The sequence below is a fragment of the Ascaphus truei genome, chromosome 2, assembly GCF_040206685.1.
Source record: "Ascaphus truei isolate aAscTru1 chromosome 2, aAscTru1.hap1, whole genome shotgun sequence".
NCBI lineage: Eukaryota > Metazoa > Chordata > Amphibia > Anura > Ascaphidae > Ascaphus > Ascaphus truei.
Genome location: NC_134484.1, coordinates 478,818,162 through 478,837,099, shown reverse-complemented (window position 1 = coordinate 478,837,099; position 18,938 = coordinate 478,818,162). Strand labels below are relative to the sequence as shown.

Below are 18,938 nucleotides of genomic sequence, written 5' to 3'. Positions count from 1 at the left end.
AGTACTTCATGTACTGTATATGGTTGACAGGGTTCAGACTCTCGGCTTTTGCAGGACCCTTGGTATAATTGTTTTGCAGGACCCTTGGTATAATTGTTTATTTGAGCTGGGTTTTATCATCAGGTAATGCTAGCCTAGTAACCTAGATTTTTTTTTTTTGACCGGCCGGTCCAACAGGCGGGAGGCTAATTGCATGCCTCACCACTCTGTGGCTACTAGGTTTTATTATACCTAGTGCATGTAATACTGGTGAGCTATTTGGCGTTTATTTATACCAGGGCTTTCATGTGGTCTTGTTCCACACTGTTAAGGTATATGACATTTGTTTTATTATGTGTTTTTTGTGACGTGTTCTTTAATACATTTGTTATACTTTGTGTATACCCGAGTGCTTTATGTGGGATACTTTTTTCTTTTCTTTTTGAGAGAGAGAGATTGGACACACACACATTCACTATATATATTATTATTTTTTCACTTAAGTTTTTATTAGGTTTTTCCAACAGTTGTGGGGGTTGGAGGCAGAAATAAAAAAAAGGGGGGGAAGGAATGGTGCAACATTCCTGATGCACACTTTGCATATAAAAAATATATTGTATATGGCCACTGGTAAAAGTATCACTTTAGATCAATTCTGTTCCTTCCGTATTTTGTCTCAATCTTTTGAATTATTTTTTGCAGATGACCCTGCGTGTTGAGAGTTTCATAAATCAGCCACGGCTGCCATACCTTTTGAAACTTTGAGCAGGAGTCTCTCAGAATCCCAGTGAGTCTCTCCATTTTGAGAGAGTACCAAATTCTTGTTCTTATCTGATTTAAGAACCGGCAAGCTTGGGCTCGTCCACGCTTCTGCTACAGCACAGCGCGTTGCTGTCATTACTGCACCGACACACTTTATTCGAGCAAATACCCAGTATGTACCTGGCAGATACCTGGAATGGCGCCGCTCCTCACCTCTGACAAGCCCCGTTGCGTTTGCCTTCCCAGCCTGGGTTCATGCCTGGCTGACGGGCGGCTGATCTGTTAAATGATAATGATTAGGATTTAATAGGCTGCAATGCTTCGCGTGTCCACCAGATGGCATAAATTCATGAATTGTAATGCAGTATATATATATATACTGTGCAGTATTGCAGCCAGCGGGAATAAAATGCTTCAATCCCTGCCTGGAAAATAACCCAATGCACTCGGGCAGAAAACAGTCACAAACCTCAATACACCCGGGTATACCCGAATTCGTGGGACTAGCCGAGCTCGAATAAAGTGTGTCGCCAGTGTATATGGCTAATCAGTTTATTTTGGTATCTATCCAAGTTCTCCTGAGGCTTGTTTAGGAGACATACCCATGGGTCAAAAGGGAAATCAAAGCCCAGAACTCTCTGCGTCAGACTGTGAGCCTTTTTCCATAGCTCCGTCACCCTGGGGCACAGCCACCACATATGAATGAATGGGACGCATTGCCGCAGCCCTTTGGACACATAGGGGACTTGCCCGGATACATCTTAGCCAGACGCACCGGGGTTAGATACCACCTATATAAACCTTTATAGGCATTTTCTTTAATCTGCGTACCAATAGAGCTTGTGGCTGCAGCTTCAAATATTTCCCCCAATATTTCTAGCTCCAGAGTTTGGCCTAAATCTCTCTCCCTCTGTGCTATAGCCGATGTCGACGCATTTTGGGTTGGAGCTTTGCGGCACAATGTTTTGACAAATGTCAGTGGGGGGTAGGCCTCCTCCCTGAACAAACCCCTGGATCTGTAAGTACCTGAAGATTTCACCACCTGGAAGATCGTATTGATCCCTGAGGGTGGTGAAGGGAAGGACCCTGGACTTGTCCGTGCCCATAACATCCACTATTCTGTGGATCCCCCCTTAATCTTCACACTTCAAAAACTGACCTCGTCATGCCCGGGGAGAACTCCAGGTTAACAACTAGTGGTGTCATCCCCGATCTCTCGGAACCGAGCCCCAAATTTTTTTTCCACAAACTCAGATTATTAGAAATCGAGGGCAAACAACCGCTTGTTTTTTTGGGGGGAAATCCTAGGGGACCACAGAATCGACCTTAATTCCAGAGGGGCCAGCAGTTCCGCCTCCAGTTCTACCCATCTCTTATTTCTTGCCTCTGAGTGCCAGGCTAGTATCTGGCTAAATTGAGCTGCTTTGTAATAGGAGAGTAGGCATGGTAAAGCTAGTCCTCCTTTCAGTCTTGATTGGCTGTGAATGGTTCCTGGCTACTCTAGGGCTCTTATTGTTCCAGATGTAGCCATGGTCTATTTTCCTCCTCAGCGACCCCCAGGTCTGCGCTCCGAGCGGTCGCGGGTGCCGCTGGAGGTAGCGAAGGACCCGCTGGCACGCCGAGAAGGTGGGGGCCGGAGCAGGGAGCGCTCCGAGGCTCTGCGGCGCACCCGGCTAGCAAGGGCCTCCATTACAGATGCGCGCGCATGCGCAGTGAGCGCGCATGCGCAGTTAGGACTAGGGAGTTGCGGCGGCCATTAGGGAGTCGCGCATGCGCAGGACAAGTGCGCACGCGGCCCCAATGCTACAGCAGCCTCCACGGGACTACAGTTCCCATGAGGCTTAGGGCCAAGCACCCCAGGTGTTCCCGAGTGGCCAATGAGGGCCAAGGATTCCCTAGAGCAGGGCAAGGGATACTTTTCGCGGGCTTAGAAACGGCAGTTGGAGCTGGGAGCAGGAAGGGGAAGGCAGGGTGTAGGGAGCAAGTGGCTCCTACACCAGGTAAGGTAATCCCCAGGTCCCAGGCAGGCCCCAATCCCCAATAGGGTAGTGGGTAGGTGCTGAGGGAAGGCCCCTAAGGTAGGGACCCTGCCCTTAGGTGTTTGGGTGTAGTATTGTCAGTGACACAGCTGTCAGTGCTGTGTGCGCTGACAAGGAGACCCAGGGTTTAGTGCAGTGCGGTTGCTGCAGGTATTAGGTTGAGTTAGTGAGAGGGGATCCGGGAGGTGAAGGAAGAAGTTGTGTGGGTGCAGGGGGTCAGTGACCCGCCTGCATAGGACAGTTCCTCCCCGTAGGCCCCTAGGAGAATCCCTGAAGTCACCGTAGGTTGCAGTGCTGCAGGGAAGCCCTATAGTGATAGGAACGCCATCCCTTACTATATGACAGCTAGAGACAAAGGTGCAGAGTTGCGGTTGTGGCGAGTCGTTTGAGACCAGACGGCTGGACATTGAGACCCAGGAGGCAGGCCGCTGATTCGTCTGACCCTTTGCGAAGTTGTTACCGGTCACCGATGTGACCGGAAGGTATTATTTACATCAAGTGCACCAACACCGGTCAACAGGCGCTGATCCCGCCTTAGGCGTAACTCTTTGGGGACACTAGTGAAGTGGCCAAAGGACTGAGCCTTTACAAATACATTACCATACATGGACACGGTGTGTGGGCACGCGGTGAGGGGACGGCGACGTTACTCCTGATGAGTGGCCGAGCCACTAAGGTTATATTGCGTTATAGTATGAGTATATGTAATATGTGTTATTGCTACGGTTCATTATAAAGTGATAAGGTATTATTGCGTTACAGTAAAACCAGTTAAAATCATAAATGTGTGTATATGTTTCTTGCCCAGGGGAATCTCACATCACGGGGATCCTGGGTAAGTGGAGGCGCTGCGCTATAAGTGTTACCCCAGGCTCCCAGCTAGCGGAGGCTCAGATCTCCTGGAGCCACAGGTTGTGTGCAGTACCAGTAGTCTCTTTGGGAGCGTCAGAAAAAGGGCTACACAGGTAAAAGACTTTATATGGGATTGTAAATCTTGGAGTTCTCGTGGTGGGACCGGAATGGGGAGGGTAAGGACCAGATATAAAATTCTGGGGAGGAGATTCATCTTAATTGAGTTGATTGTACCAATCCAGGAGATGTTATGATTTGACCAACGGGCCAGGTCATTTTTGAGAGACCTGAGGAGGTTTGGGAAGTTCGCATTATACAGAGATGAATAGTCGTTTGTCAGGAAAATGTCTAGATACTTCAAAGCTTTACTACTCCATTTAAAGTAAAAATGTACTGAGATGAATGTGGTTGTCGTTTTAGGCAGGTTGATATTTAGTGCCTCGGATTTATTGCCATTAATTTTAAAGCCTGAGAGTCTACAAAAGGACCCAAGTTCCTGGAACACATTTGGGAGCAATATAAGTGGCTTAGCCAGTGTCAGAAGTGCGTCATCCGCGAACAGTAGAATGGTTAGCCGCCAAGGTAATGAAGTGGGCTGTAAATGCATTTTTCATGCATCGGATTCAGGCCGGGGGGCTCCGGTGCTGGTATCGGCTCCGGAGAACCCATCATCAATCCGAGGCAGGGAAAAGGCCTGATTTTTCCTAAGTCCTGTCTCGCCGCCTTATCGACACTTCTCCCCACCTTCTTGCCAACTTTTTCTGGCATTTGGATTTGGGGATAAAATCGCTATTTTAGGGCCGCGATAGGCGTTTGATAACCTACTCGCGGCTAATATAATTGCGCGTGTTTATGAACATTCCGAAAAGCGTCAAAGTGGCTTATCGCCGCTCACTCAGCGATTTGGTTTCGTTCAAAACTTTTTATCGACGCTTGCTGAATAGCAGTAGGCATTTTGGCCGATAAGTGCTTGATAAGTGGCTTATGAACGCTTACTGCGTAGGCATGTTTAAAAAATGGACTGAAATGTCTGCAATATTTTGGAAAAAAATATTAAAGCGTGCATAGAATTATAAGATACCTGTCCTAATGAAAAAAAAGATTTGTCTAAGGTTATATTGGGAATATTATTGTTATTGTGGTTTGAACATTGGTACCTCCAAAATATTTTCAGCACTCGGGGGGTAAAAACTTCCTCAGGACTCAAAGGGTTAATAACAAAGTAACATCAATCACTTCACCCCTCTCCCATAGGAATCAGCATAGAGTATTTCTGTATACTGATATCACAAGAAGGGCCCCCACTCCCAGCTTTACATGATGGATTTCCCTTTTCTTATTGCCAGGTTTCCCTGTGGTTGTGCTGGAGAGTTTCGAGATTAAATCGGAGAAAGAAGAACTGAACACTGAGGATCATCTGACCCCAATAAAGAGTGAAACTGTTCCATTTCCTGTCTCTGGTGAGTACCCTTTCACCTTTGTCTGCACAAAGGGATGTTATCTTGTCACCTCCAGAGCAGCACTGCCCACTGCAACATGGATCCACGCTTGATAATTGAATAGAGGTGATATTGTGGTGTCTTTCAAATCTGCAAGGAGGGAATATCTGATTGTTTTGCAGTATGTGCGTCAAACACCCAAATTAATCTTGTTTTCTTATAGAACCACCAGCAGGTAAGAAGATAATATATCTTAAACGCTGTCATTTTCTGCCAGAAGGGCTAGTAATACATTTTTTTACAAGAGGTATTATATTATACCAATATCAGAGGAGGTGAAAGCACAAGAAGCGCCCCCACTCCCAGCTTTACATGATGGATTTTCCTTTTCTTATTGTCAGGTTTCTCTGTGGTTGTAATGGAGAGTATAGAGATGTCAGAGAAAGAAGAGGCGAATACTGAGGAACATCTGACCCCAATAAAGAATGACATTTTTACGTTTCCTGTCTCTGGTGAGTACCTTTTCACCTTTGTCTACACTTTGTCTTGTTACATTTAGCAAATACAGTATTCATGGTTAATTGCCTCTCATAAGAAGTCCCCAGGCCTGCTGGGTGTTCTGGAACAAGCCACATGCAGCAGAGTTAGAAGTGCAATATGACTCTCAAACACGTATAAAGGTTGGAAATGCAGAGGTATGGGTATCTGACCATCAATAGATGTGATAAAAACACATTTGGGAAAACAAATTCAAGGGACCCTTCCCCTGTCTGACCAGTGTATTCCGCCTGTGCTCATGTATGAATGTGAAACTGAGACCCTAACTGCGAAGATAATTCAGAAACTTCAGACAACTAAAAGAAATATGGTGAGATGTATGCTGGGTATTACCCAAAGAGACCGGGAAAGAATGGGTGAGTTCAAACACAAACATAACTCTGTCCCTTTATCACATGGGAGAAAATGTAAAATAACTGTGGGCCGGACTTATCACACACAGAAATTACTGTCCTCTGACAAATATGTCATATAAAAGATATTAGAGGCCAAGACGATGACCAAAAGCTAAACGTGTGTGTGAGTATAATATAGGATGGCCACTATCTGGACCTGGTTTTCACGAGGAACATATCTACGACTTTGCTATTAATTAAAAGAAAACCTCAACTTAACTTGTCTCCCTTTACTTCCACCTCTCTCTACTTTATATATGTGAGTATAGTTTATGTCCTACTGTCATATAGATCTTTATCTGTAGATCATCCAGTCGTATATTCCATAGATCAATGTCTTTTTATCCATTCATCAATAAGTCATCGTCTTTTTTTGCCTTGTGTTCGCCCCATCCTTGGCCACTATTAGGTTATCAAGTATTCAATTTCTAGTCCATGTTTCTCATATTTTTCCACAAGGTTGTCTTGTGCCTTCTATACTTTTTTTTTTATTTCAGCATCTATTCTCCTATTCATGTTTGTTTTATTTACCTACAGATCACTCAGTTCTCTATATGTAATGCTTTGGTAGATTTCTTTTAAGAGTTAATTTTGAGACTTTTTTCCTCCCATTCCTCCCAAGATGTGTTAGACAGATCTGTAAATAATGGAGACAATTTTCAGACAAATTCATCTCTCAACCCTCCATGTCCTATACTGGCACATAGTCTATCTAGTTGACTAAGATAAATGTTGATTCTAGTGTAGAGATTGTTGGGGATCCATTATCTATCCAATGGGTGGTTATACATTTCCTTATTGCCATTAGAATTGTATTGATGATTGCAGGTATCTTTGTGCCATTAGATCCCTGATTCCATATGTTCAAGTTTCCAAATAAAAGCGGAATGGGGTTAATTGGAAATGTAGTATCCGTCTAGTAATTCATGTATTTCCCCAGCTGTTTTCAGTACTCTTCTATAAATCTATATGTCCAAACATTATGGGCCATGTCTGCTTTATGGCGTTAACATTTAGGGCATTAAGATGTTGACTGGTTGAATTTTCCAATTATATATTGAGACATGAAACGCTCTGTGTTATTTTTAATTGAGTTTTCCTCCATATTTCTGATTGGGTACATTTGTATACTGCGTTTAGCCCGTTTCATTTGGCAGTCCCATTCTCTAATTATGGCATCTCCCATAACCATTTAGTAAAAGTCCTCTAATGTGGTCTGTGTCTCTTGGTTCAGTATTAGGTCATATATGGGTCCTATCAAATTGTGTTTCTATTCTCTTTTTGGTCTATCTGGGTTATCTTTGGCTATTGATGGTGCTTCTGATGTGTTGAAGTTTATCGTATTCCCAGAGAAGTTTCCGAATCTGTTAATTGCGCTGACTATTGCTGGTAGAGATGATTTAGGTTCAGATACAAAGAGAAACATATCATTAGTAAAAAACTAAATTTTTGTTTTCCATTTACCAACACGGATCCTTGTAATAAAAATAGCCAGGTATATTGTGTTATATTATGTATTATGTATTTTAATCAATCTGGTACTTCATGGGGTTAACGTTGACTAGAAATTGTGTTAAAAATATAATAATTATTTTTATGGCAGATCAAGACCCTTACTGTGTCAGTGCTGATCTACAAAGAGGACTTAATTGGGGGGCTATCATTGATGACCAACTAAAACTGAAAATGTATAGTTGGAAAGGCTATAGATGATAGCAGATCATGAGCTGTCAGCATCAAAGAAATCCTTACATTCTTGAAATATCCCCTGTGCATCACAGAGAGGGGTGACACACAGGTCACCACTTAGTCTAAGGGCTATATTAAATATAGGAGATCATGGAGTGACATCTATTCTGAAGAATAACGTTGAGATATTTGTAATTGTTGCAAGGAGACTGGTGTAATAAGACCAAACACTTAATGTTTCGGAGGTGGCATGGCTTCCATCCCCCTGGAATGATCGATACAAGTGTATAACGACAATACATCACATTTTATTTGTGGGCTACATGTGATGTATCTTCGTTATACACCTGTATCGATCATTCCAGGGGGATCGAAGCCATAAAATATTGCTTAGACATTGACAATTCTCTTCCCAAGATACAAAAAGATTTTTTTATTGGACAGTATTAGTTTCATTTTAAGACATAATTATTTTTTGTTTGATTCTTTTTTTATTCATATCTGTGGGACGGCCATGGCCACGAGGTTCGCCCGCAGCTATGCTAATCTCTATACGGGATTTTGGGAAGAACTATCCGTATGGAAAAATGCGGGGCTCAGGGCAGGCCTCGTGTTCTATGGCTGTTTCATAGATGACATCATTATTATTTGGGAAGGAGAGGAGGCTGTTTTACGTAATGTTTTGGGGTCCTTGGATGACAAACGAGCTGGGCTTGAAGTTCACTTTTGAGATTAGCTCTAGTTCCATTGTCTTTCCGGACTTGGTACTGTTCACGGATGATGAGTTGAATATATTGACTAGGACTCATTTAAAACCAGTATCCGTGAACCAATATGTACATGCCTCGAGTATTGGTTTTTGGTTATTGTCTGTTTCGGATTGATTAAAGTTAGTTTTGTTCAATGTTATGTCAGCTGACCTTGCCGACCAAAAGGAAGGACGCCTCGTCAATGCGACCCGTTTTCGGGACGCATGTTGATGTCATTTGAGGCTTGTTTTGGCGCCCTACACCTTGATAAAGTCCTATTGGATGAAACGTGTTGGTGCGTTTCCTACACCTCCACTGCTAAGCTGATTGTGCATTAAACACAATTTTATTTAATCTGGAGTTGCCCTATCTATTTTTGCTCTATTGATGCGGAGGCTGTGCTCCTTTCCCTCTACGTAGCCTAAAATTTATCAACAGCCTGAATGTGAGAGGAGAAGGAAAGAGAGGAGACAAATATTACACCAAGGCCGCGTGCTTGGGAAATTATATGAATAGTATTTGTGACTGACAAAATATGATACAAAATGGAGCAATTGAGTCTTGTATATGTGGGTCTTACGGCAGAAGACTACATGGGCAGTGTAGTCACTGCATCACTGAGATTGTAAGCTCTCCAGGGCAGGGATTTCTGTTCCTATTGTCTGATTTTGTTTGTTGCACTTATTGTATTATAATTCCCTGTACTGTATTGTTGCTGCTGTAAAGTGCTGAGTACACAGAGAGCCTTATATAAATAAAGACATACATACATGGGCATCTACAGTATCTTTACACTATAGGTTGCTGTCTGGTTTAGTTGATATTATTAACGCACTAATATGATAGACCAGGAGTTCCTTAACTTTACTTCTCATGGACATTTTCAATGTTAATAATCGTTTGGAAGATAGTACATGTACCCTTAAATAATGCATACAGTAATAAATACAAGTTATACATGTATCAACATCTATTTCACTTTGAGAGCTGCTACAAATACATTTCGGTTAAATATTTCACCTGAGGAAGGGATATCCCCCAAAACGTCGTGTGTTTGCAACCTGCAAATAAAACAGTTTATTATGCTCTAATATTTGGTGTAAGACTTTATTAGAACAGTGCGGCAAGAAGATATCCAGCTCCAAGTGTAAAACCCGGGGTGAAGAGAAAATCTAGTTGATTAAGTCTTGGTGAAGTAAATTCTTCTGTGTTTTGGATTTGTAATTTGCTTTCAGTAATTTGATTTACTGATTGAAAACATTTGTTCTGTCTTTTTTGTTTACTTCTGTTAGAGAACAGCCTGAATGAGGAACAGAACTTGAGCTCTGATCCATCCAGAAGCTGTCTGACTCCTCGCAGCCCAGAAGTGCCAAAAAACAATGATTCCTGCCACATTTTGGACACATACAAGAAGCCTGTGGCAGATGATGGTAAATTTACAGGCCTTGTACAGCACACAGCAGAGACGGACTCTAAATATGAGTCCAGCAAAAGGTATGAGAGAGATTTAAGAAGCCGTGGTGCTCAGCCTTTTGCTTGTTGTGATTGTGGCAAAAGCTTCTCACTGGACAAAGACCTGCTCACACACCTTTGTGTCCCCACTAGGGAGCAAACCTTTTCATGTACAGATGGTGGGAGCAGTTCCTCACTGAAAGGGAAACTTCTTTCACAGCAGATGATTCAGACAGCAGTGAATCCTTATTCTTGTACAGTGTGTGGGAAACAGTTAGGTACTAAGTGGACTCTCCTCAATCACCAGAAGATTCACACAGGGGAGAAACCATTCACATGTACAGAGTGTGGGAAACAATTCAGTATTGAAAGCAGTTTCCTCAGACACCAGATGATTCATAAAGGAGAAAAACCATTCACATGTACAGTGTGTGGGAAAAAATTCCGTATTAAGAGCAGCCTTCTCACACACCAGAGAATTCATACAGGGGAGAAACCATTCACATGTGCAGAGTGTGGGAAACAATTCAATATTGAGAGCAGCCTCCTCCGACACCAGATGAATCATAGAGGAGAAAAACCATTCATATGTACAGAGTGTGGGAAACAATTCATAGTTAAGATTAACCTCCTCAGACATCAGAGAATTCATACAGGAGAGAAACCATTCACATGTACAGTGTGTATGAAACAATTCAGATTTGAGAGCAACCTCCTCAGACACCAGATGATTCATACAGGAGAAAAACCATTCACATGTACAGAGTGTGGGGAACAATTCCGTATTAAGAGCATCCTTCTCACACACCAGATGAGTCATACAGGGGAGAAACCATTCACATGTACAGAATGTGGGAAAAGGTTTTCTCTTAAGAAGTACCTACTCATACATGAGCGGATTCATACAGGGGAGAAACCATTCACATGTACAGTGTGTAGTAAAAGCTTTTCTCTTAAGAAGTATCTCCTCAAACATGAGCGGATTCATACAGGGGAGAAACCATTCACATGTACAGAGTGTGGGAAACAATTCACAGTTAAGAGCAACCTCCGCATGCACCAGAGAATTCATACAGGCGAGAAACCATTTACATGTGCAGAGTGTGGGAAACAATTCCGTATTAAGAGCAGCCTTCTTGCACACCAGAGGATTCATACTGGGGAGAAACCATTCACATGTACATAGTGTGGGAAAAGCTTTTGTCAAAAGAGCCACCTCCTCACACACCTCAGAATTCATACACGGGAGAAACCATTTCCATGTACATTAGGGGGGGGGGAAAGCTTTTCACAGATGATCAGCCGCATTACACACGAGAGGATTCATTCATGAGATAAAACATTTGATTGTCCAGAGTAGGGTTGGGCAATATACCAGTAGAATACTAATACTGCAGTAATAAAAATGACCGGTAATGCAATACTTACCATTACTTTTTACCATGGCATTCCTATCAGCAGCTGTAGAGTGGGGGTGGGTCTGGCAGAGAGGCGTGGGGGTGGGGACAGTGTCAGAGAGAGGACTGAGTGTGGGTCTGGTAGAGACAGTGGAGTGGGAGTGGGTCTGATAGCTCCATGACTTTCACATGCTGAAGCTATAAGGAATCCTCCTACTAGTAATCTCACCCCTGCCTATTAACCACTTTCCCTCTGCCATGCCTCTTAACCCTTTCCTTCTACAATAACTCAACCCCTTCCTCTTCTCCCCTGTATTTCTCTCAGCTCTCACCCATGCCTCTTGGCACCCTCCTCCCCCATGCCCTATTAATGTGTACAGGAGAAGGGGGTAATTGTAAAGAAAATGGGCCTTGGTGTGTGTGGGTGTAGTTTTATTGTAAAATAATTGTCATTAAAAAATGTTTCATTCTTAAAATTTTAATATACTAAAATGTATTTCCTTTTTTACATTTTATTAAGATTGAAATGCATTTGTATAAGAAATATGTTTCGCAATAAATGACCTCGAACATTTTGATGACTTTTTTGCTTTTTTTTTTCTATTGGTTGTGAATATATTGCTGAATATTGTTATCGTGATAAATTACTTTATACTGTTATGTGGGAAGTTGTTTTATTATTGTCTAACCCTAGTTTAAAGTGTTGGAAACAATTCAGTACACAGTGTGACCTCCTGACACAACCAAGTGTTTACACGGGAGAAATCATTTGCTTGTTCAGTGTGGGAAACAATTCAGTGTTAAGGGTCACCTCTTCAGAAACCAACAAATTCATGCAGGGAGAGGCCTTTCACATGTACAGAGTATAGGAAAAACGTTTCATGGATGAATGACCTCACACACCACATGATTCACACAGGGGAGATAATTTGCTTTTTCAGAGTGGGGTAAACCATTTTATACAAAGTGGGACCTCTTGTTACACCAGCAGATTTACACTACCGACACACTTAATCACACTGCGGCCAGATCCGCAAGCCGGGAGATTTCCCGGCTTGCTAGTGGCCGCCCCTCGGCGTGCCGCGCGTCATAGACGCGCGGTCACGCGTCTTCGGGAGCGTGCGCCCCCTGCACGCGTGTCCAGGGGCTCCCCGAGGGAGCCCTGGTGCCCCGCGATCGCGGGACAGCGGCAGGGGGTTCCGGGGGACCCGGCGGACCCGGCAGCGGTAGGGAGAGCGCCCCGATCGGAGGGCGCTCTTCCGCTGCTTCGGCGCGCGCCCGTCACTCTCGGGCGCGCGCCAGGCTACTGCTGCGGCCAAGAACGGGCAAATGCTCGAATAAACTTGGCCGCAGCAGTACACAGGGAGCAACTTTTTAATTGTACAGAATTTGGGAAACATTTCAGCACTGAGAAGCACCTCAACACACACCAGACAATTCATAAAAGGGGATTACATCATAATCAGTTCCATAATAGGAGGACAGTCCTCAGACACCAGAGCATTTACACAGGGGAGAAACCTTTCCCATGTGCAGAGTGAATAAAATGTTTCTCAGTAAGAAAACCTTTTCACCCAAGTGTTTACACAGGGAAGGATCATCTTGCGTGTACATATATTTGTAGCCATATTGGTCCTTTGCCCTATATGGTAAAAAAAAAAAAAAAAATATACTGTAGTAGGATATTTTCATTGGACCAATAATCTGTACAGTATACAACCTTTCAAACTTCAAGATTTGTCTTACACTGGCACACCTAAAGATACCCTGTAAAGTTCAAACGTTTGTACTGTAAACTATCCTTGTTACTTTTATTGTATCATACTACTTCCTATTTTATTTAATTCTCCTCCCCCTGTATGTGTGGGGGTTGGGGGGGAAATACTTTACAATGAAGTGGAGTCTCCTTACACACTGTCTACATAATCCTATGTGGGAACATAAAGATTACCTTACCAGGTTCTAGCATTAGCACACAGAAGAGGAGCCTTTTGATTGTATACGCTGTAGAAAAAGCTTCTAACATACAGATGCAGCACCTTTTTCCTATCAGCATCCATGATTCCTCTTTAGCAGTCTGCGCGCACTCTGAGCAGATTGTGCAGCTCCGCGGCGTGCTACACCTGCTCTATTTTGTGGTCAGACGGAATTATTATTTGTGTGGTTGCAGTTCAGTGTGTTTCACCAAATGGCAAACTGAGTGTCTCTGCATATGGGGCTCTGAATGCAACCATACTGAACAGCGCAGCTCAATGTCTGAACGCAGGTGTCTAAAAGCCAAGATAAGTTGTATGTGTGTTTCTTTGTGAAATTACCTTGTACTGTCAATACTGTATCTAATGTATCTAACGTTGGTGTTTCACATTTTATTAAAAACCATTATGTATTTCACATTAACTTCATTTCTGGTACTGTATGGCACATGATGGCATCTCTGTGTGTCAAAAGACCAGCTTGTAACTATGCATATATGATATATGCCGCCTTTGACGTCGGGACAGATAAGAAGGCAACTCTGTCTGAGATCTATGAGTAAATCATTGACAAGTACGAATACTTCAAAAATCTATGTGCCATTGAGAAATCTGGCATTATTAGGCCGCTTTATAGTATGACAACCAGCAAGGTACCGTCAGCCACCCCGCCAATTATTTATATATTTTTTTAATCTTTCCCTTTACGCTTGGTCTTTTATATCTCCATATGAATTTTGAAATCAAAGACTGAATAGAGGGAATGTCCTTTAGTACCACCCATACTGGAAGAGTTTGAAACAAGTAGAGGATACGAGGTATTGTAATGTATTGTATGTCTTTATTTATATAGCGCCATTAATGTACATAGCGCTTCACAGCAGTAATACATGTGGTAATCAAATAAATAACAGATAATATAAATAATAGATCATGGGAGTAAGTGCTTTAGACATTAAGGAAGAGGAGTCCCTGCTCCGAGGAGCTTACAGTCTAATTGGTAGGTAGGTAGGGAGAACGTACAGAGACAGTAGGAGGGAGTTCTGGTAAGTGCGTCTGCAGGGAGCCAAGCTTTATGTATCATGTGTTCAGAACAGCCACAGTGCTATTCATATGCTTTTTTAAGCAAGTGTGTCTTAAGGTGGGTCTTAAAGGTGGATAGAGAGGGCGCTAGTCGGATACTGAGGGGAAGGGCATTCCAGAGGTGAGGGGCAGTCAATTAAAAAGGTTTAAGGCGGTAGAGGGCTTTAGATACAAAGGGGGTAGAAAGAAGACATCCTTGAGAAGAACGCAAGAGTCTGGATGGTGCACAATGAGAAATTAGGGCTGAGATGTAAGGAGGGGCAGAAGAGTGTAAAGCTTTAAAAGTGAGGAGAAGAATGGAGTGTGAGATTTCCGGGGTTCATTTTGATACAATAAATCTTGCCAATCCTGAGATATTGTACATTCTAATGTTTCTTCTCAGTTTATAATAATTTGGGAAAGTTTGCCCGATTTATATAGGAATTTATAATTGTTTTTGATATTAACGCCAAGATATTTAATAGCCTGGGGTTGCCAGTTAAAATTAAAGTTTATAGCTATTTGTTTTTCCATTTCTTTCAGTAAGTTTATATATTTAGGGCTTCAGATTTAGTTTGATTTTTAAATCTGGACATTCTATAAAATTTCCCCAAGAGGCTGAACAGATTTGGGCAGAGAGGTGAGGCGTCTTGACAACATTAATGTTGTCGTCTGCATAGAGAGCCACTTTATGAGATTGGTTATGAATTTAAATTCCTGACATATCCACATTTTTCCGCATCTGTGCTGCGAGGGGTCCCATGCTTAAGGCAAATAAGGGAGAGAGAGGGCAGCCTTGTCTTGTGCCACTTTTAATTTGGAAGAGTTCTGATGGGAAGCCCTGATGTATTACTCTTGCTGCCGGCTTAGAATACAGTGCCGTGATTGCTTTTAAAATTCTACCCCCGAAACCAAATGCCCCAAGCGTGGCATTTAGGTAAAGCCAGTCTATCCTGTCAAAAGCTTTTTCAGCATCTAGACTTAACACCATCACCTGGATCTTTATGTTGGCTATTTCAATTAGATCAATCATTCGTCTCGTGTTGCCGGCCGCTTGCCTATCCTTAATAAATCCTACTTGATCCAGGTGAATCAGTCAAGGCAGGATATGACTCAATCTTTTTAGAATACATTTTGATGTCCGAATTTATTAAAGATAGCGGCCTGTAACTTTTAGAATTATGTGGATCTTTGCGCTGCTTGTATATTAACTAAATGGATGCCTGGAGCATATGTTCAGGGAATGAGGAACCCACGAGCACTGCAATAAACATGCAGAGAAGATGGGGGGCTAATAATTTGACTAATTTGTTATAGTCTAAATTGGAAAACCCATCAGGGCCTGTAGCTTTGGATGGTTTTAAATGTTTAATTACTTCTAGTAGCTCGTCTTTTGTAAAATCCTTTTGTAATTCCTCTCTCTCCCCTCTGCTCAACCTAGGCAGATACGAGTCAGCTAAGAAGTTTTTCAAGGCCTGACTCGTCTCGACATTGTGTGACCTTCTCTCCATTATATAGATTTTCATAGTACTTTTTAAATTCTTCTGCGATGAGTTTAGGATTGGAGGTCACATTCCCTGATTTTACTCTAATGGCTTGTATATTATAATTTGAGTGTCTATTCCTGATTTTGTTTGCTGACAAGGTAGCTGGCTTGTTCGCTCTTTCAAAAAAACATCCTCTTTCACCAACTCAGAGTTTTCAGCCTAGGAGGTTAGGGGCATATTTAACTCTATTCTGACATCTTTTAGTTCCTTAAGAGTGTCAGCTCTACCATTGTGTTTATGTAGGGCAGAGAGCTCTTGTAATTTTGTTTGTAGCTTAAGTATTTTTGTCTCCCTCTCTCTTTTCCGTCCTGCTGCAAAATTAATTAGAGTGCCTCTGAGAGTTGCCTTATGGGCTTCCCATAAAGTTGTTTGCGACTTCACACGCTCTTTGTTTAAAAAAAAAATTGGTCTATTTCTGTGTTGACAGTCTGAATTACCTCTGGAATTTATATAATTGATTCGTTTAGTTTCAGTTTGCTCCTGGTCTGTCTAGACTAATTTGAAAGCACCTTAATTCTAGTGGTGCATGATCGGACCATGAAATATCATGAATCCAGGTATAGTAGATCTTTTTGGACCAGTCTGTTTGATACAAAGAAGTATTCTATTCTGCTGGAACTTGCATGCGCATGAGAGAAAAATGTGTATACCTTTTCCCTGGGATGAAGTTCTCTCCAAATGTCCATCAATTGCTTATCTTTCAAACCTTTAATAAGCGTGGCTATACCCTCTTTTCTGCTACTCCTAGGCTGAGTGAATTAATCTATGTCTGGGTCTAGGGCATTGTTGAAGTCACCCGCTAATATTGTGTATCCCCTAGATAGTTTATTCAGAGTGTGAAAAATATTAGGGTTATGGTCACACAGGGCGTATATATGAAACCATCAATGCGCACAGTCGGGATATGGCGACGGAAGGACTATGCATGAAAACAGCAACCGACCATACAGCCTCATCTATAATGGGAGCATCTACACACCCATTGGCCCATACAGAGTAGAAGCCTTTGTCTTCAGTAGACTGTGGAAATCAATTTAGCCAGAAGGTAAGACTCCTCCTACATCAGAGAACTCACAAAGGGTAGAAGCCATTTGTCTCTCTGGACAAAGTGTATGGATAACTTCTAAGAGACCATGGAACACATGCATCAACGTAACACAGCAAATGTTGCATTTCTTCTTACTTGAATAAAACATGATAGATAACGGCATATACTGTCTCAGTACTGGACCACAGAAAAAAAAAAAAAACTTAACAATTATATTTTCAATATTTAACCCCCCTGAGTGTGGACCCATGCAAGATCTACTGTACATGAGGCTGCAGACCCATTGAATGAGGATACACATAGCACCTATGTCACAAAGGGTAAAAGCCCTCCTGTGTCTTGTGGGGCTCAGAGGGGGGTGGCATCCTCCAATATCAAAAGATGCGAGTACCCTAGGAGGAGGAGCTACAGTTAGGTTTTGGTCAGAACTAATGTTATAACGGGTAAAAAAAAATAATTTATGTTAGAATTGGGTTTAGAGTCACACATTAAGTGTTAGAAACGAAGTTAGAATTGGAAATGTGGTTAGGGATAGAATTAGCGTTACAGCTAAACTAGAGTTATGCTTTTATAATAGAAATTTTGAACAGAACAGGAGCGCAGGTCTCGATCTGTAAAAGAAATAACACAATAGTGCAACACAGATATTCACAATTTTCAGAGACCTGTAACTAGTGTCAGATGCACTCACAAATGTGTTGCCCTTTTCAGCATACTGTACTTAATTCAGAATAGATGGTAGTTGTTCATATGGAGGATCAGGATATTTGTCCAAGGTATTTAAACATGCAAGAGATGAGACACAGTAACATCATAGAATAATGCCATCAAATACTTTATGTAAGAGAGAAAAATAAAATCAATGCACTCACAAATTGTGCAGAGATGAAAGGCGTTCTGAGCTCACAGATTCCAGCAGCACAGATACAAACCGTTCTCCCGCTCGTTGATCTCAATATCAGTCTTCAGTCGCATTCAGAGGACAAAAGCATTGGCTGGAGAACTCCTTTCGTCAGCTCAACGAGGATACTCCTAGCCCTATGTGTTTCACCTGTGTCTGGCTTCCTCGGGATCAATAGCTGTGTTGCACTATTTTGTGTTATTTTTCTTTACATATCACTTCAGAGCTGCGCTCCTGTTCTGTTCAAAATGTGTATTTCCTGACCATGTGGAATGGTCTTTTTTGGAGCAGCACCTTAAGGCCGAGGCCAGGGTGAAGGCCCGCTCTAGAGCACTGTGATGTCACACACTCGAGGTGCTCTGGCGATACCTGCTAAAAATTGCAGTTTTGCACGTAAGGGGGGCGTTCCCGTGACGTCACAGAGCTGGTTCGCCCTCATTGGGTGAACCACTCACGTGACGCGCAAGCGAGCAGCAAATAAAAAATACTTTATTTGCTCAAGCTGCGCGCCGGGTAACGCTCACAGGCACACGCGCACTCACCATGGCCGCCCACATTATCTTCATGGGTCTCACCGCGTTGCGTGCGAGCCTTAATCCTGCTCGCGGCCTAAGTGTTGTATTTTTAAAATTCACTTTTGTACTTAACAAGAGTGAAGTTCTCCTTGGCGCCAAATTCTTTGTAGAGAAAATATAATCCTTGTTCTGAATGTCTATTGTTCCTTATAAATCCAGAAATGACAATCTTACAGGATTTATATGTAAAGGAATCAGCTGCCTTAAACCTAATTAGAGAGGGGGATATGGAATTAATCAGATATCTAGAAGGGAGAGCTACTGGATTTATAATCTCAAAACATTAGTCCATGATCGTCTTAATATAGATTTTGACCTAGTTGTATTTTTAGGGGACAAGTGAATCCTCTAGGATTATAAATCCCCTTTTTTAGTTGGGGGGGGGAGGGGTGTGTGTCAAGGACAACACAAAGATTTTTAGTAGCGCTAAGGAGGATGTAAATAAATTAATAATGAAATTATAACATATTAATATTAAAATTACCACAATTAAACCTAAAAAAAACTCTACAAACCATAAC

The 18,938-nt window shown here is 42.2% G+C and overlaps 1 protein-coding gene across 1 annotated transcript in view; it reads left to right on the top strand.

Annotated features, from left to right (window-relative positions):
- LOC142488405 (uncharacterized) overlaps positions 1 to 11,885 on the top strand; it is a 35,355-nt gene extending 23,470 nt beyond the window's left edge. The window contains exons 5-7 of the mRNA XM_075588895.1: positions 4,979 to 5,092; positions 5,473 to 5,583; positions 9,755 to 11,885. Of these exons, the coding sequence (XP_075445010.1) occupies positions 4,979 to 5,092; positions 5,473 to 5,583; positions 9,755 to 11,100 (1,571 nt within the window). The 3' untranslated portion in view covers positions 11,101 to 11,885. The remainder of the gene's footprint in view (positions 1 to 4,978; positions 5,093 to 5,472; positions 5,584 to 9,754) is intronic.
- The last annotated feature ends 7,053 nt before the right edge of the window (positions 11,886 to 18,938 follow it).